Genomic DNA, 24966 nt, shown 5'->3' on the forward strand with positions numbered 1-24966 from the left:
TGTTACAAAGAAACAGTGAATAACTTAAACTATAAGGAAACAGATCCACACCTGTTCTTTCGAAAACGACAAGTAGTCCTTTAGTGGTGTTTGACACTTGTTCACTGATTTTCCAAAAGTAAGTTATGAAAAGGATATTAAGAGCTTGATTCTTTCTACTGCTGTTGCAATAATCATGCCAATAACCTGTGTGAAGCTGCTGGAGCACAGGTATGTAGGAAATAAAAATGGAAAAGGTTTAGCCTATATGTTCTAGAGAATAATCTTAGAATTACTGTTTCTACAGAACATAGAAAGTTTTACCACAATCAAATGTATTATACTGACTGAAGCAACTATCTCCATATTTTTCTTTTCCCAGCATTACTGCAACATGTAGATAAAGCATCTTGAAACTGAGATGAGATCTATTTATTAATTTGAAGCCTTATCTTTTGAGAGGCTGGAAGGACTGATGGAGTGAGAGAGGATTTTATATAATTGTGTCTTGATATGAAAGCTTTCCTGTAATATGTAAAAGAATAACCACAAAAAAAGCTTCCTTTATTGTGCCATGCAAAACTGAACAAATATATACCTGTTGATAAAACAACTGTTTGTTTTACTTGAAAGTTCCAAGAAGAGTGGTTAATTTAATCATTTCTCGCAAACACTCTGTAGCAGGATCTGCTGTTTGCTGAGTAGGGCTCAACAGTCCAAGCAACGGAAGTAGCTTCCACAAAGAATCAAATATTCCATCAGAGTATGGGTCTTCTTTCAGAGGGCAGCCAAACACAGAGAGCCAGATTTTCAAAGATACCATGCTGCTATTTTTTGCTGAATATAATTTATAGATGCAGATACTTAGATTTCCTTGACTGTGTAATAATCCAGCTTCAGGAAAAACAGAATTTCATCAGTCTTATGATTATGGCCCTTTGTTAGGATGAACTTGGACAAAACAAACCAACAGAAAATCCTGAAATACAAGTTTCTACCTATTTCTTCACTGTGTTACCACACTTCTGAACACAATATTGCCGCTTCCTTCTTTCACTCTCAACCATGCTATCATGCCATGGTCTCATAATGGTATAAGAGGTTCTCAGCTCTGATTTCTGGTTTCACGCTAATATAACAGTACTTAAAATTCCCAGGAGAAAGAATTAACAATTTTTCACTAGTTTCCATTGCTTTTGATAGGTATTTCTTCACTGAGGCTGTTGTGAATACTTTACACAAATATCTGCCTATTTCGTGTTCAGTGTAATAGGGAACATAAATGTCCAGTCCAAGTGTGAAATGTGTATGGCCTTATGGGTTGGGAAGCCCTCTTTTGTGTCTCGTTTTGATCCTAGTTGTTCAAGTAGGGGCTGCAGCTTGTGTGTATGGTATTTGAAATTCTCAGCTTGCATATTGTCATATTTATCATTGAGTGATCCCAGCATTGGTTGGCTTTCAGCTAGTAGTAAGCTTCCAGTGAGAACAAAAAAAAATTTTCTTCCCTCAAAGGATATAACTCATCAAATATTGCAGATGTTGAGTCACAGATCGTGAGAACAATTGCAGCAGCCTCAGTGGAGGTCTCCTCTGCATGCCGCAGACCCTGCCTTCAGGGCTGCAGGGCATCTTAGGAAAGGATTTTGCATAGAGAAGTGAGACAAAAGTTGCAAAGAACCTAGACCTAGGACACAACTAGACTGCAAGGTCAATATGTGGTATGTGTGTTTGTACCTTGACAGATGTCAGCATATATCTCTGTCATTCACGGCTGCCTTACTTGTCTGTTCAGTCCAGCAGCCCAGTGATGTGCCTTGTGTGTGACAGCCATTTCCGGGGGCTCTGCCGGATGGGTGCGTGGCACCTTGGCTAGAAGGCAGTCTGCTGCACCCTGCTCTTCCCACAGATGTCGTGAAAATAGGCTGATTAAAGCACATTAGTATGGCTTGACCTCCATTTTGTTTCCAGGAGGTACTCGCTTTGTAGTTGAGTGTGCAGCTCTGATGGCACTTGTTTCCAATCCTTATTGGATTCAGGAAATGTGTTTGAGTACAATCCTGTTGAACTGATCTCAGCAGCAGAGTTCCTGACTTTACTACGACTGAGATATTGTCCATTGCCATGGACCATCTGTGATGAGATGACATTCTCTTCACGTTGTAGTAGGTGTATGAAAACTGACAGAATGAGCTTTAAATTGTATAATTTACTTTCTCAGTTGATTTTTGTAAATCTCTTTCAGTCTGTGTGAGTCAGCGTAGGAGGAAGACCCACAAAGACCCACACAAAGGTGTTTACGCATTTTTCAACAATATTTCCTTATAAGAAGAGTGGCCAGGAGGGAACATGAGAAGTCTTCTGTGACATGCTGTATAATACTTTGCATAACAAACACACATGGTTCTTATTTATCACTAGAAAGCAGTTCCGAAGCCATTGCTTTTTCAGGTATCATAATCCTTTTCCACTCATTCACAGTAGGAAATGACTGAAGGAGCGCACCATGCTGTGTAGGTGTAACTGTTGCTTTCTAATGTGGTGATTTCTTAACTTAGCGTGTAGCTGATGTCTTTTTCAAAGAGCTGAGCCCTCGGTAGAACTTAATGCTGATCGGTCTGTCTACTTTTCTCCCGACCAATGGATTCTGACTTCCTTCCAAATTGCATATTTGATCTTTAACCTGTTTAAGTCTTGACAGTTCCTTTATTGAGCTTAGTTGGAAGTGGATCAACTCTGTCCGCAACGTTACATGTAGTATGTTAGTGATGAGATAAAAATAAACTGGGCAGAAGCCTGTAGTGGTAGATCAGAAGCCAGTATAAGTTGCTGAAGAGTTGGGGATAATTATTCTGTTTTTGCATGTGGATTTGGGCACTTGAGGAACACTGTCTAGCATTCATAAACCCAGGGATGGAAAACTAAAAGTTTTGCAACCAAACTTAATAAGTGGAGGCAAGAAGAGTAACATCAGTTTTGAACAGAGCTAATCTAAAATCTCGTTAATCTTATGATGGGTAATGTAATAGCTTGGGCTGTATTGACACTGTCATCAGAGGGAAAAAAAAATGCTTTCAGTATCACTTTGCTTTCAGTCGAGATGTAGCAGGGGATTTCAGACTGTTAATTAAACACCAAGGATTACATACCCTCACTGTTATAAGAGATGAAATCTAAAGTTTGTAACATAGGGATTCTCCGAAAAGGTTATGCTTTTTCTTTGTTTTGCAATGCATAAATTCCTTTGTGAAATAAATAATAAAAAAAACCTGCTGTATTTGGAAAAGCACCTATGGAGCATCAACATTTTCAGGTTTTTATTAAATTACCAATCTCTATAGCACTTATGGATTCCATAGCAGAAACGTTGTTAGATACTGCACACTGAAGAATACATCATCTCACATTTATTCCACAGGGATTTTTGTTTTTGGATTCATGAAGTCTTGTGCATCTTCTAAAAATTAGCAGATGTGAGCACTGTGACGGCTCAGTAATGTCATCTGTCTGGTATCAGGGCCCTGTTTTGCAGTAGCTTAAGTGTCTTTTGATGTGTGCTGTGGTCTGGTAATGTTGTAAAGCTCTCTGAGTTCACTAAAGAGTAAATGACTGGGTATCAGCAGTTTCTAAAGCCTTTTAATACTTCAGAAAGAATAGATAATGACAGTGTACAGTAGTAGAACAAAGAAACAAAGGCTGGATATAAAAATGTTGATGGCCACTTAGTTTCTAAAATAATTACAGTTCATGGGCTTTTGGCTTTTAAAAGTTTGGAGTATAATTGATTTTGCTGGATTTCTATAAAGTGTTATTCATGAAACACATTTCTGCAAAAAGCTATCATATGTTTAGCCACAGAAAGAGAAAGCATTTTTTAAAGGTGTCATCCACTCAGCTCTCAGTATATTCGGTCGTTTTTGAAATGCCACCAAAAAAACTGTGCATTAAAAAAGAAAAAATATTTTGAAAGAGGATACATCCTTCTCATATCAAAATTTATACTAGACTTTTTGCTGACTTTGGACAGACAATTTACCTTGACCTAATCTAGTGGCAAAGTGAAAAAAGAAATTATGTACTCTGCCTGGCAAAATATCATAGAAATGAGATTTGTATCTTATTTAGAATTGCTTATTATATAATTTCCTTTAAAACAAGTCACAAGAGGTTGGAAAAAGGATAGGCAAGAGCTCTGGGAACAGTAGAAAGTTCCTGTTGTATCTGCCTACTGCAGCACTTAATCTCAGTTGAGCAGCAAAAGGGAAGAATCCACCTACTCTTACTACCGAAGGAGTGCATTCACCTCTGTTCAAAAAGTACACCTTCGTTCATCAGAAAAGGTTAATGTCTTCTGCATTGAATTCCTTATTAAATAAGACCACATATGAAGAATTTAATCATGAATTTCTGTGTCTTTTAAACTAGAACCGGTTCAGTAGGTTGCTTCCTGCAAAATTTCAGGTATTTGTCAACAACCGTCCATAAATGTTAGTAGCACCACTGTTGTTTCATTTTTAAGAAGTTAACTACCTTTAGAGTACAAAAAAAAAAAAAGGTTATTTATTGCCATCTTGATACTGTCATCCTTATCTACTACTCTTTATAACAAAGTTAAAGAGCTGAGCATCCTTCCACTCAAAATGTTTTTCCAATCAAATGAAACACACAAAAAAAGAGTTCCTTCAAATTTAATCTAAGACTAATTTGCATGTGTGCTTGCTCACATTGATGAGAACTGAATCAGCTGAAGACTACAACCATGCTGAAAGGGAGGAAGAAGTTTTAACATAGGCTGAAAAGTGTCACTACCTAAAACATGACCCTTTCTGAAACCAAGAAAGTGATCTTCTAAGTTAGGATGCTGCCTGAAAAGTCTATACAGCTTTGAGCAAAAAAAAAGCGGCTTCTGATTTATTTTTGAACAGTAGACTCTCATATATAAATGAAATCCATTAAAAATATATATATTTTTAAATTGGAAAACCTACAAACCAAGACGCCTCTTGGGCAAAATCAACATTTCCCATATTATTCTTTTAGTCTTTTTTTTTTGACTTTTAGTCTTTTCTTTGTCTTTACTCTACTCTGAAGTCATTTTCCTTGACTTTGCAGACTATTCTTCACCAGCACTTCAGCTGGGAATGTAGTCAATTTCGAGTGATGGAGATACTTCAGTAAGGCATTGACTCTGCTCAGATCCACAAGCCTTTAGGCTTATGCTGAGGGTATGGTTATAAAGTAATGTTTCAAGTCATTTAATTTCAGGTTGTCATCCAAAAGAGGTTATCCTCTGTGGGTGGTTTCTGTCAGATCAGAACCTAATCTTTCCTTACCAAGATTTCTTTTCTCTTGGATTGATGAACTTGAGAATGCTAGAATTCTTAAACCAAATGCATGGAGAGAGGGTAGAAGGTTGCATCGAGGCACAGAAAAAAGTGCTCCAGATCCCTCTGTATCTTCTTGGCAACTACTTGTCGTTAGTTCAGAGCAAGTCAGGTATGAAAATCCACCATAATTTAAGTAGCGACATTTTCACTCAGTTGAAAGGCAACATTGGAGAGAGTTGTAAGAACCACTTTCACAAAAAAAGGAAATGTGGCCACTGAATGTATAGTCCTGATTTCTCCTCTCCAGTTTGTTTTTATTTTGTGGAGTTTAGCTAACTTTGTAATGCTCTGAAATTTCCCTGCAAAGCAGAGAAGTATGACTTTAAAGAAAGTAGTTGCTTCTAGTCTACATGAATCTCCATTTTTATACCTGCAGATGTGTAGGACATGTGGAAGATAGAGGACTTAAATGTACCCTCTAATAAAGTACTTTGATAATCAGAAGACTACGGATTCAATTGTTGGCAGAAAAGAACAAAACATTTTCATATTCTGTTCCTTAATGCTTTCATAGTAGCAATGAGAATTGTATGGCTAACTTCATTTTTTACTCAGCAGTCAAGTTAGTTCAGATTTAATTACATTTTTTCTCAACTAAGATTTCACTAGGTGCTTTTTTTACATCAAGGCACCTGTACTAAATGCATTATGATTGTTTCAGTTTTAGACAATATTCAAACTATTTTTCTATCCCTTTTGAATCTTTGAATCTTTCCTTCTTTCTAGATTTCCCCATGACATTCAATATTTCTGTTAAACCAGTGCGGTGACTTAGGTAAACTTTCTCTGATTAAACATGTGAGAAAGCACACATTTGAAGTTCAGAGCATCTCAGTAATGCCAGCTGTTGGCTTTATGTCTGGAAATTCTGGTTTTTTGAATTAAACAATGGGTATATCACACTTTTCCCAGCATGTACTTATGTAAATATATCTTGCGGTGTTAAAAACAGCCAAGATTTTAAGCCAATGAGGAAGGAAGGAATGTAGTTTAATTAAGCAGAAATTTTATTATCTTACATGGCAACTGCCCCGCAGCAAGCATTTTGTGTTGAAACACACGTAATTTGTTGCACCTAGCCTAATGCTGGGAACCTAATACCAAGATTAAAGCATAGTGTGAAAAGGTCTTACTTTGTCTTTACCTTCACTACAGTTTTGTAGAGAATGCTTCCAGACAGTCCCTTTTTACAACAATAAGCTCCTGTTAAAGAACCAATTATGAACTTAAAAATGGGATGTGTGAATTCAGAGATTCCCTGTGATGCATTATAAAGCCTATAGAACTTTTGGTTAAATAACAAGGGATGCAAACAGGTGAGTCGTCCTTCTGTTCCACTCTTGATTGAAAATCCCAAGATGTAAAGGTGTACATCTTAAAGAAGGCACTAACTCTTTCCTTTTCTGCTATTGATGGTTATGGGAAAAGTCTTCGTATGCTCTATTGATGTGTCCTAAATATATCAGTGCTTGTTTTATGCTTTTTCCTTCTGGGAGAGGAATCTTGCAAGTGTTTTCTTCACTATTGTGTCCAGTGAATGCTCCACAGACAGCCAATGTGACATAACCCCATTCATGAACAAGATCCAATTCCATCTAAAATGTAGTGTGAAATGTTTATTTCAGAATCTCAAATGACAAAAATACTGAAATAACCCATAAAAAAAATTAAGCCAAAAAAACCCCGGAACAAACCCCCTAAAAACAACTTCAATCCTTGAGACTTTTAATGCCTATCTATCTTGATATTCACAACATTGTTTTTTATGCACTTAGAGATGTAAGTTGATTTTCTATTTCAAATTTTTCTCTGATGATGAATGAATCTATTAGTTTCAGTCTAAACGTTGTCTGCACAAATTGAAGCCAACTTAATTGTAGAATATAATTATGAACTGCTTTATCTTTTAGGCTGGAAAACAGTAAACTACTAAATATTTGCAGTGAAACAGTTTGAGTCAATGTACTGCTAAAGAAGGAGAGAATAAGTGGGAGAGGAGAGCTCCAATTTTGCCTCCAGCTGTTATCAGCCAGTCTCAGCTGTTGAAATGTCCCTCTCAAAGAGGGTATTTTATTATTAATTTAGTATTTTATTACAAAGGAGGACCATACCTCAGAGCCTCTGCCTGCATATGGGGTAGATAGTCCTTAGTTAAGGTCTGATTGATTTCTTCCTCGATTGTCTTCTTTCTCATATCCCTCCTTCATAGGTGGCTACTCTCTCAGCAGCATTGAAAGCAGTTCTTCCTCCAGTTTGGAGGCATCCAGCTAGCTTACAGCTTTCAAGAAGAAAGAAAAGACAGCAGCTGTCTGCCTTCAAGAAGGGAAGATGCTTAGACCAGGGGGAGGGAGAGAAGGCATACATTCCCAACGGGTTGTCTTAAGGTCCTGCCTTGATTTTTTGCTTCTTGCCGTAATTTGATCTCATAGTGGATGCATACAATAGCAACCCTCATAACCACCATGAAACAACACGCTCAGTAGAGTTGTCTTCTTCTTGCTCTATCCGTATGCCCTGTGTAGGGTTTCCCAGAGCATTATGTAAGCCTTTAATTCTTTCCCATAGATCGTACAAAAATTACAAAAGTTATCCCCACAAGTCTTGCATTCAGATACATTATTCTTCTGAGATAATCTGAAATGGGAAGTGAAGGTGTGGAACCCTGGGGAATAATGCCTGAAGGGAAGTTAAAGGTGAGAAAAAAACAACGGCTGATTTGAGAGATTTAAGAACAGGAGATCAAAACTGAGATTTCTCCCATTAGTGCAGTAGTTTCTACATGTCCTTACAGACCCAATTAAAATAACATTTGATTAAAATGAATAGAACAAAGCACTATTTTAAGTGGTGCTAAGTCTCTGGATAAATTGGAAAACCAGCAGAATTTAATTTTATATTGAAGATTAAAGAGTACTTTCTGGTCTTAGTTATATCATGGTTTCTCTGGTGTATAAGCAGTAAGGCAATTCAATGTAAAATTAAAAATCTGTGGGCAATGGCATCTCTCTCTCAATTTAAATTAGCATCGCTGAGAAAATCATTCTAGCCTTTAATGTTGATTTATAGCAATTTTGCATTCTTCACATGTTGAAATCCAGGATAGTATCATGCTAAGGCAGTTGTATCGCTCATAGGTGTTATACAAAAGGTGAACGAGCAGTTCTTTGTGTTTTCCTTTGTAGGATCAAATTTTGAAGATACGCAAAGACCAGGGGTCTGACTGACGAGCTGCTGTGATTCATTGTTATTCTATGACTAGATTGACTGTAAAATTGGTCGCAGGGTAAGAGAATTTATAAAAGCCATAAAACACAGCCAAGTATTTGATGTCATCAAAGCTAATTTGGAATATTATACTAGTTTATTTTCACTTTCTAAGGACTTGTTTTCCCATTCATGGTTTCTTGAAGTTTATCTTTCTGAAATGTTTTTACCTTATTTCTGTGAAAAATGCACATGAAATATCATTACCGTGCAAAAATTATAACTGGCAGAATTTGCTGAATTGATTTTTTACTAATAGTGCTGTGAGAAATTACTGTGGAGTGTAACCATTTTACCGAAGAGAAATCTGTTGTATCCATTAGATATGCACTAAGCAGTGCCTGTCTAGAAACTTGGCAAATAACCTGGATTATGGGGGAAAAAAAAGATAGTTTGTGGTAGTAATGTGATGGTTTTATAATTAATGCTTAATTATACAACTGTTTTCCTGAGAGTAAGAGTTCTGTTGTGAGGTGAACTCGTACTGCTTTGTTTCTGTGCATCAATGTCTTGTCATAAATAAATAACAAGCTGCTTTATTTTTACTTGATGAAATGTATCCATTCTTGAGTATGGAAAAAATTAACGCAGTACTCAATCTGCTGTTACCTGTGTGCAGTATGGATTGCAAGTCTTGTGGTGTAGTTGTAAGGTACTTATGTAGTACTATGAGCAGAGTTTCAGAAAGACTTCTTTTGAATTGATTTGGGGATTTCATGTTTTCCTCTTGCAATGCTGCAATTTTTCTGTTACCTTGAAGAATCTTTCCTTCTTTAATTCAATATTTAATGTTAATTTTGTGGGATGATACTATTTTTACTTAGCATAATATTCGTATAATGGAAAAACAGAGAATTTGAAAGTATACACTGAATGGAAAAATAGCCATTGGTGTGACAGTGAAGAAGTGCACTGAACTTATTTTAAACAGAAAAAAAAAATTGCTATTCTTACCATGTGTGTAGTTTGAGATCTTGATTTAAAGGATAAATTAGTTGTAACAAGCCAAAGAAAATAGCAGTAAACACGGCAGTGTGAAAGAAATTTCTTTTATCTCCTCTGTGGTAGTGTGAATATGCAATTCAAATGAATCTGTGAACATTGTACGTTTTTACATCAAAGTATAATGTTTACTTACATAATAGATATGAAGTCCTGGGTAAGTTTTTTTTTTCATTAATGAATCGCATACACACATAAAAATGCAGGAAAAGCTATTTCTGAGTTAGGATACAAACTAGATTAACTTCTCAGTGAATAAATGAGCTTTTTTTACCCTGAAGGTTTGAATTAATGATTTGTATAAAAAAGCTCACTCAGGATGTAGTTATTGGCTTTGTCCGATCGCTGCTTTGTTAAACTACAGCTAAAATTATGTAGTTTTAGTGGCATTGAGTGCCTTCGCTGATTCTTATGAACACAAAATTAAAAATATTCTTAACATATAAAATATTTTTAAAATGAAAAGACATCAGCATGGGAACATAAGTTAGCATTTCTCACTTGGAAACTTTGTGATTGATATTGGTATTTTAAAATCTCTATTAGAAATACAAGATTTATTGTGAGAATTAAGCTGCAGGGTTGCTTATTTTATATATATATATGTATATATATATATAAAATACATTAAAATAAAAGAAGTGTTAATCCTTTAACACTATAATTGCAGGTAAATTGTCCAAATTATATAAATGTGAAACACATTTATAAAAGCCCCTCGTTTATATTTTGGAATTACTTTTTTTTTTTATGTCTCTGATGTTGCAGATACAAGAAAATGGCTAAGGAATGCAGAATTAAAAATATGAACTGCAATAAAGATTATAGAATAAATCTTTAGAGTTTTAATCAGGCCAAGTTCTGATGAAGCCAGTGGAAGTTCTGGTTGAGGAACACCAGTAGAGTGAGAGATTAATCCAAAAAATATCAATGTTATTGCATTGTATCTGTTATTCTAACTTGTCCTGCTAGAATAAAGTAACTTTGGGTCTATCATTTGGGTAAATAGATAATAATGGATGGGATAGACTTGGTAGTTGTAGATGACAGATGACTCTGGTTGAAAGTAATAAAAAGGGAAACACTGATTCATCCTTTGCTTCCTATTACTTCATCCAGGGCACTTTTCCTGCCCTGAGCTAAGAATGTTCACTTTCATGTCAGGCTGGCCCATAGTGCTGACTAATGAAAAGCATGATGCTGAGGAGGATACCCATCATTTCTGCTGTTCTACTTCAGAGATACAATCAGGGCTGTGGAAGTGTCACTTGGATGCAGATCTGTGGTACCATCTCTCAGTGTACTTAAAAGTTGCTGGCATTCGCCTTATGATGGATCCACTGTGGATCCACAACTTATTTGAAGCCTCCAGGTAAATGTTCTGTAATTACAGCAATATCAATGTTTTACCTTTTCCTTGTTTCTTCCTGTGAAATATCAATAATGCTGTTTCAGCCTTTCTGAAGGTGTAATCTACACTGACGTAATTTGCCACTGTGAATTTCCTGTAAAAGAGAATATGGATATAACAAGTACTCATGTGCAACCCACTGGGCTGTTGCAGGGTCTGTTTTAGACCCAATCATGTCCAGATTGTGACTGAACCCTGCTGGAAAATGACTTTCGTGTCATGTTTTTATGTGAATATCTCTAAATTTCTATTTACATTCATCTGTCTCTATCTGTAATGTTTTAACATGTAACTCCAACCTTAATGCCTTTAAATACACAAATGCTTCCTTTCTTGCGTTTCCCCTCCACCTAAGGAACCATGGACACTGCTATTTATTTGCTATGTCCCACCTCATTGCCACGCTTTCGTGCCAGTTGCCTGTCCTCCACAGCTCCAAGTACATACAGAGCAGCACCCACCCCCTGTCTCTCTGGGTCAACCTGCCACCTAATGGAGGACTGACATTATTAACAACTTTAGAGGGAAGAGGATACATCTGGCTAGGGTGTGTGTGCCCTCTTCAGTGAGAATGGGGGAAATCCTATCAGTGTGAAGCAAGGAAGGACTGACCCACGTTCTGGTGGCTCTTTCTATTTCTCTGTGTGTGTTGTGGAGAGTAGCCACCAAATGTCTTTGCTTTCCCAAGTGCCAGCTGAATAAGTTAGCTTTTAACTGGCTGATACCAGCAGGGTTGTGCCATTCACAGCACATTGTTGCACTGCCGCAATGTTGTGTGCTCTTACCACAAAGTTCTGTAGTGTCCCTAACTGCAAGAGGCGTTCAGGGACCCGGAAGGTCTGTAAGGTAATGTTAAAAATAACACACAAAGGCAATAGTAAAAATGGAAGACTGAATGCCAACCTTCCCTGCTTTACTTAGTCTGCAGATTCCAGGTGGCTAGGTGCAGCCAGCATTTTTTGTGAAGTTGATAAAAAATAATGAGCAATTTGCATCTAATGAATTACTTGAGAGTGAGGGGAACTAGAGATACTTATATAGAAAAGTAGTTATATCCCAAACTCATCAGATGGTCTCGCTCTTTTTGCTGTTGTCAGGGTGGTAGTCATCTCTGCAGAGGTGACCCTCAGTGTGGTTACCTGAGCGTGGTGACCTGGTTGTGAAACGTGGCTCAACGCTGGCAGTATCTGCAAGTTTGGAGGAGTTGCTGTACTTGTTCGGGCATCACATCTTGCTGCTGGGAAGAGCAGTAGGATGAATGAGCGTGAATGAGAGCAGGGACAGGCCTGAGCTGTGCAGCTGTAATCATTGTTAATGTTACCAGCATTTTCCGTGAAACAGGCAGATGCATTTCTGAAGCTTTGAAGGGTGTGGATCTGAGCTCTTGGTAAATTTTCATTTTGTTTTTTAATGGTGTGCAGAGATTTAAAGCTCACAGCTAACTCCTGTAATAGAATTAATTAAAAATAGCAAGCATGCTAACTTTGCCTGCTGAACAGATATGACATGTAGGTGCCCAGTGCCCAGCCCCCATCTCCCAAAAACTTACCCAGGGAGCTCTCTGGAGCTTGTACAGTGTGTTCCCTCAGTGCTGTTTACCCTCCTTTGTTCATGTACTTGTTAGGGTTTTAGATCTGACAGAATGCCTTAGTCCTCAGTTTCTGGCAGTGTCCCTGCTCTGAGTGACCTCCTCCCTAGCATAACTATTCTGACATTTCACGCTAATATTAGTGGTTTCTGCTCTACTTCCCAGAGGGAGGAGTTTCCCTATCTTTGAATCAGATTCTGCTCTTTTGCACAGTAAGCTTTTCACAAGAATATCTCTAGGATTGCAGGAATGCTTCTAGACAGTTAGTGCTTTTGGGGTTAGCTGTAGGGATGTAGAGAGGTAATTAACCAGAGTAACACAGAATGCATTATCTTCTGAGAAGCAAGCTCTTTGAATCCCTTGCTCTGACTTCTGCTGCGTTAAAAGAAAAATAATTAAGAAAAAAGAGAGAGAAAAAAGAAAAAAAGAACATAGTCATATCTCTTTAGCAAAGAAATTAGCATTTCAGGGAGCATTTCTGAGCATCCCTTTTGCATGTTTATGAGGAACGAATGGCAGGCACTGCGTTCAGCCCTCACTCAGGATGATGGTGCATTTTCCTCCTGCCCACTCTGCAGTTTTCCTTCTGGTTCTGTTAGCACAGCACAGTATTGCTACAGCAGCAGTCTGATGATTCATAGATTTATTTCTCACAAGCAACAAACACCTCTTTTCTGTATTGCAAAACTTTCAGAGAGAAAGAAATGGGCTACTTGAAAGCCTTGTCTTGTTGAAGTTCAGTCTGACTTAGACCTCCTGGAGGGGATGTAGTGAGCAACCAGATCATTTACATGTTTCTAATGATTTTAAAGCATGACCTGAAGAGCTGTTCTAATAATGCATCAATGTGGATACCTGTTTTGAACATCCAGGTAGCTGTAAAAATGTGTTTTCTTACTCTGTTTTCTTACACTCGTTCTGAGAGATTTTTAACTCACCAAGAAATTTAATGATCAAACTGAACTCCTTACTTCCCTTAAGCACCATATCTAGTGATGCACTTCAAGCCCAAATGTTATTCTAAACCCATGTGAGTTGTGTTTTCACTCCATCCCGTGTAATCCCACAGCCTTCAGCTGCTTTAACAAGTTGCACTCAGTTCAGTCACTTTAACCAATGTTTTGAAGTAGAGCAAAATACACATACATGGAGAAGAGTCAGTGGGTATGTCAGTGGGTATTTGCACAGGCTATTTGCTCATGACACTAAAGGACTAATGAAACAAATGACATTAAAACATGATTCACATGCTCTATTCTATCTTCTGGTGTAAATAAGTAGGAAAAAAAAATGGTGAAAAACATTGAATGCAGTGCAGGATTTAGGTCACCAGAAAGCACCCAAGCAAAGTGGAGACATTTGAGTTTGAATTTCAATCCCAAAATGCCATTTAGCTGCCGATTTGACTCTGAAGGCATCTAAACTTGCAAGGCTTACTAGCTTTACCTCCCTGTTTGAGAGGTATCCACAGCTTTGCTCTGCCGTGTATGTAATCTCTCCAGTCAAAGCAGCTTATACTTTAATCTGAGCAGGATCTAGAAAACAAATGCTCCTCTGCTTAAATCCTCACAGGGCCCAAATCCAGTGTAGGTCCTCAGGGAATATTCGAGACAACTGTAAAAGGACAGCTCAGTCCTGCTGTGGTCTTTTAAAGAAGCAGCTCTAAGTGGCTGCTCTGAAGACAAGATTTCAGTCTGTGGATTGTGGCTGATTCTACACGGTGACCTACAGATGTTTGAACTTTGCACTTAGCTTTTTTTGTTTGTTTTTTTGCTCTGCATTTTTGGGCATTTCTAGAATATAGCATTTGCACTTTTGAAGCAGACATTTGAAATAAGACTGTGCTGAGAGGAATTTTGAAGGCCTACATTCTTGCTTTTTTAGCTGTATCCCAGTGCTTACAGTTTGCTAATGAGCTGCAGTTCCAGCTATAAAGTGTCACAGGGTTCAGAGAAGAACAACTTGAAAGACTCCCAGAAGAAAAGGAGAGAAGTATTTGGAGAAAATAAAATACATAAATTTTAAAAAACAACAACAAAAAAAAACAAGTGAACAAATGAGGACCCGAACGGCCTGTTCCTTGTCAATGCGGAAAAGATAAACAGTGTCTAAACTGAAACACAGGGGCTTCCTACTGTCTCCCATTTGCTGTATGAAAGTACTTACAGAATTTCTCAAACTGCCATACGCCTTCATTTATACCCCATTTGCCCTGAAAAAACACTGATAAAAGACTGATCAGGTGTGGACTGTGCAAGTCTGTGTCTGCTGGGTGGGTGTCAGCCCACCTGGTGCAAGCACAGCCCACCAACATTGTGAAATGAGACTCTGATGGAGCCTTTTGGTGTTGCTCTAGTAGCTGTTACTGACACTACACTAAAGACAACTGGGTCTCATTGTGCTGGGACTGTATAGATGTGTAGGCACTTTGGCACTTGTGTGAAAGAGCTTCTGTCCTAACAGTAGATGTGTTGCCCATTGCCACAGGGGACATAAGGAGACCATTACTGGGTTTATTTTTAAAGGTATAAGTCTTAAGAACAGAACAGGATTAGCACTGTGATGTGAGCTACTTCAGAAATATTTATTCTTTTACTGTTAATTTAAAGTATTATGAATATCACAAGAAATTGGAAGAAAAAGCATATTTTACATTGGGATAGAGAGCTTTTTTAGTCACTAGTAGCCATTAATGGATATTAAACAACACATATTGGAGATACGTGCTTTTAACCAGCAAATCTCAGTGTGATGAGTCTGTCTTTGAGTTCTGGAAGAGACAGTGGGGGAGATTTCTGGTTCACAGGTTTTCATTTTTAATACGTTCCTTGAGACTGGAAGAAAGCTGGTGTTCTGCCCAGATTCAGAGTAGACAAGCAGATTGAGCAGGGTAAATATAGCCTGATATAAATCATGGTGAGCATATGGAAAAAGCTGATTGAGGATTCAGCTGATAGGGAATTAAAGGCCATGAGTAAAATTAATTCTGCTCAACATAGTTTTATGGAAAGTAGGGCTTGTAAAACGACTAATTTATGAAAACCTGATCTTAATCTTTTAATATTTGATAAAATTACAAGTTTGATAAGGTGATGCTGTTGATGAACAGACTGTGAAAAGCATTTTACTTATTGCCAGGTGAAACTGATTAGTAAATACAGAAATTTATCTGTATAATGAAATGGACCAAGCTTGAATGATCAGTAGACTAGTTAGAAGGTCCTAATATGTAACTGTCACTAAAGGAGCATCAATGATAGTGAGGTTTTCCCATGGTGTTCTCATGAGGAGCAATGCAAAGGCCAATGACATTTAACATTCTGTCTGCTGACTCTATCAGTTGTAATTTTACACACTGAGATTAGCAGGTGGTCTGAAGGTTGGCAGAACAGCAATAACCCTGAAGACAAAGCAATCATTAAGGCAGATTGAGATGACTGAGTGAGCCAGATTTTTGTTTCTAAATACTGTGGGATGCAAATAATCCATCTAAGAAGGAAGCTAACAGGCCATGTGTTTCTGACCTCAAGTGTCCAGACCTATGAGTCACAGCAAAAAGATCACTGGCACTGAAATATGTTTTGTGCTGCTGCCAAATGTTCTACCTCAAGTTCATGGGCACTTTCACTCCCTCAGTCATTGTCTTTTCTACGGCTCATTCATGAGAAGTGACCGTATCGTTTTTGAAATAAAAAACAAAAAATGGGGAAAAATTAGATGTCTCTCACTTGATCCTAGCTCCTTCTGAATACATAAGAAGCAGTCTCATTGAGATCCAACCTTACACTTAATGATGAAATATTATTATACTTCATATTTTCGTACTAACCTTGGCTCCTGTTTCCTACACCATAGCTTTAACCTTTAGTCCATGCTATCATCATCTCAGCATGAGGAACAGAAGATATAGCAAGTGATATTTTATTATGTACATAAGAAGTACGTAAGCATAGAGAATCTTATTTTGTGCAAATCAGTCAATAGTATGAGCTATCAAAATCTATGTTTTTTTCTATAAAAAGGGTAGGACAACACGTCTGAGTTTTATGAGAGTTGTTAGATAAATCAGCTGAAGGAGCAGGCAATCTGCTATATAAATATTTCAGGTTTTGAAATTGAGGCATTTACATTGATCTGCATTTAGAGGCCTGGCCTATTTTGTAGCGGATAATATTATGTCAAAACAATGTTTAGTTCCAGTCAGCAGCTGTTGCATTCATACTAAATTATGTCAGATTTAATTATGAATGCATTCAACAAGAGCATGCAATTGTGCTGACAAACCTAAAATCATTTTCAGTTAAATATGTCCTATCACAAGTCATCTGGGCATGTTTTCTGTCTGCAGTGACAAGTCAGTGTTCAAGCTCAGCTTGGTAACTCCTGCTGCTTGTTGAATTCCCATATCACATCCAAACATCGCAGCAGCAAACTCAACAGATATCTTACAGGAACAATGCAATAGCAGCAGTAGATGATGGGGGGCATTTTCTCAAGAGTATTATTTTCACAATCACTTTAATTGCACATACCCAATACACTGCTTGTGTATTCATTTGTACTTGTTCAAAGGGAATGCAATTTAATTCTGAAATATCTCAAATTACTGCAATGCTCCCTTTGCACAATGAAAGAACAAGACTGTAAAGTGGATAATTAGATTCTCAGACTTTCCTAAAGAGAATGAAATTTTGCTTGAGGAAGAACCAGTAAAAGTCTCAGTTCACTTGCAAAACAGTCCAAAGAGTGTCCCCTAAATCCTTAAGGTCAGATACCTTGTACAGAGAGAGCATCTTGTAAAAACATACAGAATTAAAAGTTGAACTTGCATTGATGAAATGAGGAGGTTCAATAAAGATCAGGAGGGCAGTCTGTGGAAACATAGTCCCTATGAAGAAGAGCAGACAGCTGTAGTCAGTTGAATGAAGTCAGTGCAGGGACCATAGGAAGGCAACCAGCTTGCTTAGGTGCTACCAGTGGAATGGAAGAAACACTTCTCCCCTTCTCTAGTCAAAACAATCAGCATTTTGAAGTGCTTATTTAAAATGCGAGAGGGTTTTTCCAGGAGAGTCTGTATCCATTTGTCACAGTTCCCTGCAGTGCACCATAATCACCTATTAGGTATTTTGGAGTTAGGCTGGCCACCTTGTCTATGCTGTTCCATTTTGTATAAATATGTATACAAGTGTTAGAACTCAGGTGTTGTCTCTTCTGATGAGCTTTGTAATTGCCATATCTACCATGATGAGTACATAGTTGTTTCAGTATGATGTGCAGCAGTGTAGATAGCTTTGAATATAAAGAAACAATTTGCTGTCTCACATGCTGCTTTAGTCAGTAGAAGTTTAACCTGCTGGGATTCTTTGATTGTAAAACAAACACTCACAGCACAGCCAGTAAAAATAAGAATCAGTCTGATGTGCTGTTGCAGGTTGAGAGGTTGTGCTCTACAGCTCAGTGCTGGTTTCCATTTCCAGGCTATGATCAGAAGACTACAAAGAGAAAGCCCACTTACAGCAGCAATTAAGAGACATTTTTTTTCTGTGAACTGAAGATTAAGGGAAATCTTTAACATAGACTACTTTAGGTGACTTCAGAAAGCACAAATGATCTCTCTATACAGTATTTTTTAAGGCAACTGCTTCTCTGCAACTTTTTCTCCTTGTGGATGTGATAACATCATGTTTTCCATTTGTATGCGTAGTTGGGAAATGTTATCTGTGGGGTAAGTTCACGCTGATCACTATGAAGTTTCTTGTCAGTCTGGCATCTGGAAAGTACTTTCTCAGCTGATGTCTGATTTACGAGAATCAACATTTGGATTTCTAAAACTATATTCTTACTGCTCTTTGTAGGTCAGCAGTGATGATGAGAGTTACCAGCATCTAGCTTTTAATACTTCAGAATTATTCTAAGTTACAGCATGGTCCTGGATGCAGTGAAAATAAGAAGGGAATCAGAATCTTTCTTCTATCTTGGTTTAATATGATTGCTCATGCTATTTTATTGAGAAAAACCTAGACCACTTCAAAGAACAGATTTCCCTTGAGTTTTGTTTCTGTTACCTCTTTACATAGTAAAGGAGAAAGATTCATAATGTATTCCTAGTTAATTAGATTTTGGTGTTAAGACTAGATATGATGAAGCACCTACTTTAATGTTATCTGTTTTGACAGGGATAAAAGCCTGGGTTCCTATACAGTACGTAAACAATCTCTTCAGCATGGTAATCCAGAAAGTCTTCTGTGTTCAGACTACAGCTGTCTATTAGAAACAGTTCAAAAGTGAAGAAGCTGTCAAACTAAAATCTTCAGGTAGATCCCACAGCTTACACAGCAAATTTGTGGCCAGATGCGTTCTCATTGGAACAGATGCCTAAAATAACTTTCCAAGACTTACGCAGGGTATTTGAAAGTGACTAGGTGGGCATGTAGTGTTCTAATCTGCTGAAACTACATCAGATTACTATTTTCTATAGTTTTCTATATACTTTTAGTTTATATAGTATACAGTTTTCTACAGCTGGTTTTTACCTAGGACTGATGATTTATCCTTCTTAGAAAACTCATTTGCATTTCCATTCAACAAATTTGTAGGTGTTCACTAAGTTACTTAGGAGTTGCTGCAAGTATTATGATCTAGGTGCCCTAAGAACTTCTAGATCTTGACTTCAGTAGACTACATGGTGTAATCATCACTGGATTTAATAGGTAGATTGCTGATATTTAATAATATTAATGACATGAGATCATTCCACTGTATCTACATGTTGTTATTGTCTCTTTATCTACCAGGTTTCTTGTCTATATTTACATAACTATTCCAAGCTACCTAATCTAATGAAGTTGGACTTCATTCATCAAGAGTGATTTACTCAATAGAGCCTAAAATCATGATGAAAGAGAAGAGCATATCTGCAAGCAAAGCTTCCTTGGTTTTCTTTCTGTGCCAAATGATTTCTGCATTGGATGTACCTCTTGATTGTAAGTATTAGCTTTTTAAATAAGTGCAGATTGTTGGAAAATTAGACAAAAAAGTTCTGTACAGGAGAATGAAGACAGCTCCAACATGAAACTAAATATGGAATGTGTTTGCTCAGTTCAGTCAGGGCACTGCGGTGATGAATGTTTACATGAATTTACTGAAGACTTTCAAAAACTGTATAAAATATCTTACACTATTTGCTTGAGGAAGTTTACACAAATACACCAAAATTTCGTCTGTCTTTATTAAATAGGCATACTAAATGATTTATAATGATAAATAGCATTAGATATATGATATATATATCATTATTTATTAAATTGATCAGAATGAAGAAGGGCAGAGAATCCTAGTTATATGCTATTTATCTATGAAATGATTATTGTATTGGCAATTTCAATTCACTTGAAATGGGGGTGCAAAGATGGAGCCAGGCTCTTCTTGGTGGTGCTCAGTGCCAGGATAGGAGGCAGTGGGCACAAACAGGAACACAGAAGGTTCCCTCTGAACACCAGGCAGCAGTGACAGAGCACTGGCACAGGCTGACCAGAGGTTGTGGGGTCCCCTCCTTGGAGACCTTCAGCAGCCACCTGGTCTTGGGTCTGGGCACCCTCCTCTGACTGTCCCTGCTGTGCAGGTTGGGCCAGATTGACCCAGAAGGCCTTTCCAACCTCAACCACTCTGTGATTCTGTGTGAATTTGTTAAAAACCTTGGCGCTGATTTGATATCCAGTAAAATCTTCAAATATTCACACTGTGGAAGCATCTTTCTTTTTGATCCAAAAGAGTAAGTTAGTCTCTTAGATTTTCCAAGCGGCATCTGAAAAGAGTTAAGTACCCAACTTGATGATAAAAGCATATGTGATGAGCAGGAGAGAATAATCAGTCAGGAAACATCTAGAAGGGGGGAAATCCTAAGATCTGAAATTCTTATGTCTTATTCTGGTCTGTGTCAATGAGAAACCAGGCCTTGGAAGAAACACTCCGTGCTGAAAAGGAAGCAATAGTAGCTACTGTCTTAAAGCCGTAATAGTTAATTCTATGAATTTATTCATGCTCCAGGTTGTTATTTTCTTCTTATTATAAGCATGATCACATTTTCAGAATTCAGTGAACCATGTTGCACCTCACATTGACTATTCATTTGTTAAACTAATTACCAGATAAGAGAACATCAGGGTTGGCATTAAATTGATGAATTAATACATCAGTAAATTCACCTATGATTCTAATCCTCATGGCTTTCTTTACCCCCATGGTTTTGACACTTGCCTACCTTCCGTAAATACATGTTTTTCCTTAATAATCATTGACATGAAGTGCAGCTGCTTTGGTGTGATTTTCCGCCTTCGAACATATTTCCAAGCCTCTCAAATCAATGACCTTTATTTCTGTAATATTATCAATATATCTAAATGACAATAGACTTGCAGTACTGTGAATGCCATTAGTGCATTAAACTGAGGTTTTTAGAGAGCCTTAAAAATGTGATGAACAAAAGACTTTGTTTTCTAAACATAATTTTTCTCCACAAATGTTTTTGCAGTCTAGACATATTATTTTAACACCTTGTAGTTTAGAAACTAATGTAAATTGTGCACCATTCTAATATTTTCTGTATCAAGCAGCACTTCAGGTTAAATTAACCAGAAATGCATCAACAGACAAAAATGAATAGCTGTTTAAGATGTATTACATTAACTCTCAATTAACCTGTTCCATACTGTTTAATATTTAATTCCGTGTTTAATACTGTGTTGAGATCTGATAAGGTCAAACACTTGAAATTTTGCCAAAAATTATGTTAACAAAAAGTATGTCTATAATCGCATTATTACTTCATATATAATGGTTAGATTGGAATCTGGGAGAGCACTAGAAGGACTGTGTTCTTCTTTCTGTGGGTCTTCCCCACACATCCACTGCAGAGACCCAGTGGTAAGATCACACTTGGTTAGCTGATTACATTTCATTCATGTTAGGTTCCTATGCTCTTCACTGTCTCAAAGTAGGTAACGAATGCCTGACAGTGTAGCTGTTCGAAAGCAGTTTATTTGCTCTGAAACATTATTGATGAGGAGATATATATGCAAAATATTTGAAATAAGCAATAAAGATGTGACAACCGAGATAATTTATTCCCCTTAGTTATTTTTCAAACTAAAAGAGATTGCATGTCTGTTGAGTAAAATTAAATGCTTTCGTCTCTATAAGAGTAATTTTAGCCTGAAGCTTTCTCTTTGTTCTTCTATATGGTCATATGGGTAGATTGATTTTGGCTGTAGCATGAGGGCAATGCACTCCATTAATTCTAATTTGCTGTCTCCTCGGTACCAATGTTTTGTGTCCTTGTAAGGCCAAAATCATAATATTGTGGTTGCCCTTAAAAAGTCAGCACTTCGGAAAAGTTCCTCTTGAACTTTCTGATGCAATGGAAATTGCTGCTGAAAGTTGAGGACCAGGTTACATCATCTCCACTGTTACAATACTAAAAGTTTTCTTTTTAATGGTGACCAATTTACTTGTCAGATACTTATCTTCCCTCTCAAAAATTCTCATTTTCTTTTTACTAACAAATGTTTCTCTTTAATCTCCATTTGTCCATTCATCTGCTGATTCTGATGGGGGAATAAAAGCAAAACTTCTAGAAGAATGTAAGTTCTTGTCCACAAAAACTAGACTGTGTGCTGATGAAATTAATACTGGCCGTGTTGCAAATTGAGTATGCAGTCCAAAATGTGTGATTCTGACATTTTGCTCCTAATTTGGTTTGCTGTAGCTAGATGCTTTGTGCATGCAGTGTTCAATAAATGCTACTTTACATAAATCCGTCTTGTGTTTTGAACAAATGGATTGTATGATTTTTTGATTGTATGCTATCTGAACATTAAAATTACAAATATCAGCATGAGCAATGTTTTAATACTACTTTCAGGAGTAAATATATTTGATAAAAGAATAAATTAATTGGAATATATGTGTATGTATTTTACTTGTCTGAGTTGGAGAAGTTATGTCCTTAAAAACCAGAATATACAGTTTTCTTGGTAAGCCAAATATTCTGTGGGATGTTCTTATGCAGCTCTAGTGTCCTGGTCAATTTAATGAGTTTTAAGTTCAGTGCCTAGCACAGCAGGGCAGCCTTCAGGTCTTTTACATGCATCCGGTGGAATATACCATATGTGTACATTGCTCATGTCACGTCCCTTTTCATAGTATTCTTGCTTTTCCCACAGAAGCAACTGATTTGTACTGACTCTGTGAACTGCCTTTGAGAGGGAAAATGGCTATCTTCACTACCTCTCTAAGTACATAAAAACTCATCAAGTAACGACATTGCCATCATTATTTAATCACGCTTCTCCTCTGCAGTGAGGAAGAAGAGCAAAACCTAGCTGTGCATGGCCTGTTCTTCCCTGCTTAGCTGTTACATCTCATTATGATGCATGCCATGATCTGAATTTTCTTTCTGGCTATTTCTTGTGGGCAGTGCTTTACATACCACAACCTCTTTCTTCAGAATCCTTTCTCCATGTATAATTGTAGGGAAGACTTAAAAGTCCCAGATTTACAGTGTTAACTAGCTAGAGTGAGGTATGAGGACACAGATAACTCTAATGATTGAAATACTTTGACTAGAAATGACCCCAAAGCAGTAGCAGAATGTATTGCTGGATAATTTGCAAAAATTTGCTCAGGGATGTTAGCAAGGATGTTATTGAACTCTTTCCTTTTGTTGACACTACACTATAAACAGATTGATAGTGCTGAGGAAGTCACATTTCTCACTATCTTAATATTACAAACAGTATTTACAGGTCTAGATGATCTTGTAAGTCCTTTCCAACCTTGTCATTCTATGATTCTATGATTCTATGATTTATCAATGAAAAATGCACATAGTTAATAGATGATAAATATCTTATATAGGTATAATAAATAGGTAAGCGTCATCCACTTTGTCAAACAAATAGATTCTGCTTTATGTCACTAATTTTGAAATTATCCATAAATCATAAATACTGTTTCTCTTGGGGCAATTCATGAGGCTGACTGTATTTTCATTGTTTTTATTTTAGAAGCATCAGTACTAGACTTTTTCTTCATGTTTACTCTGTTTGGAAACTCTTAGTTTCTATTTTTGACATCCTTTATGCACTGTTTTGTTTCTAACGTTTTTTACTCCTGAAAAGTAGTTCCTCAAAGCATGCTTTGTAGATTAATTCAATATGTTGAGCATGATAAATCTGTGAAAAGTTTACAACCGTAGGGAATATGCAAAAATATCAAATATTTAGAAATGCCGAAGGAGTATGGAGATTTTTTTCCTTCTGTGCATTAAAAAATATTTTGTGTGGGTTTATATCTCACAACTGTTCATCTGGGATGTGTTGGACTTAGAATTCCAGTGTCCATTAACTTCATGAAGGTCTGTTGAAATCTGATGTGTAGAGATTATATCCATTGAGCTTCTTGGCTGAGATTCTCCTCCACTGTGAAGTGATGTAGCTCAATTGGAAGTTAATAGCAACACTATGGGAGGAGAGGGCGTCAGCCTCCAAATACAAAGGATACGTTAATCCAATGCTTTTGTTGATGGTTTTGCTGCTTGTAGTTCTGCTTTCTCCAAAATCTTACAAATCTGTCTTGCTGATTCTTTGAAGATATTGTTAAATTGCTCTCTGTTTCTTATATTCCACAATGAAGTGTCTCAACCTCCAACGATAACTCAGCAGTCTCCAAAAGATTACATTGTTGACCCTCGAGAGAATATTGTAATACAATGTGAAGCAAAAGGAAAACCACCTCCTAGGTTAGTAGCCACTTACTTTGCTTTTTTTTTTTTTTTTTTTTTTTTTTTTTTTTGCCTAGTAGATCAGGAAAACTAAGATATAAGAATGTAAATTTGGTAAACAAGAAGTATATGCTTATGTATATGCTGGCATACACAGAAACATGCATGTGCCCCCACCTCTGTAATTTAAACAGCTAGCAGAATGTGGCATGTATTTGAGTATTCTTATCCTTGAGATTTAAACTTTTCTGTGGTCATCAAGTATCTGTAGTGTGTTTGGTTTTTTTCTCTTCAGAGCCCTAACAACAACACAATAGTACTAGATTGTTAAAGGAGCAGATAGGTAAATGCCTATGGAAAAGGCATGCCATACTATAAGATAGTAGTAGTGTTTAAGAAGAATGCACACTGAATAAATTCAGTGTGAATTCAAATTTAATGTTTTCTGAAACACTCAGTTTTATGAAGTTCATCTTGGAATACTTACGTATTTTGTCATAATTTGATTATTATGTATTAGTTATCGAAACGATAAGGCCTTCATTGACCACGTGTATTT

The 24966-nt window shown here is 37.0% G+C and overlaps 1 protein-coding gene across 51 annotated transcripts in view; it reads left to right on the top strand.

Annotated features, from left to right (window-relative positions):
- Positions 1-24966, top strand: part of NRCAM (neuronal cell adhesion molecule) — a 141270-nt gene that overhangs the window by 57270 nt on the left and 59034 nt on the right. For 28 of the 51 annotated variants that reach the window (XM_040663785.2, XM_040663874.2, XM_040663954.2 and 25 more), the window contains exons 3-5: positions 19423-19611; positions 22249-22266; positions 24320-24425. In XM_040663785.2, coding sequence (XP_040519719.1) covers positions 19521-19611; positions 22249-22266; positions 24320-24425 — 215 coding nt within the window. In that variant the 5' untranslated portion in view covers positions 19423-19520. 51 annotated transcript variants of the gene reach the window in all.

This window comes from Gallus gallus, chromosome 1, assembly GCF_016699485.2.
Source record: "Gallus gallus isolate bGalGal1 chromosome 1, bGalGal1.mat.broiler.GRCg7b, whole genome shotgun sequence".
Classification (NCBI taxonomy): Eukaryota; Metazoa; Chordata; class Aves; order Galliformes; family Phasianidae; genus Gallus; species Gallus gallus.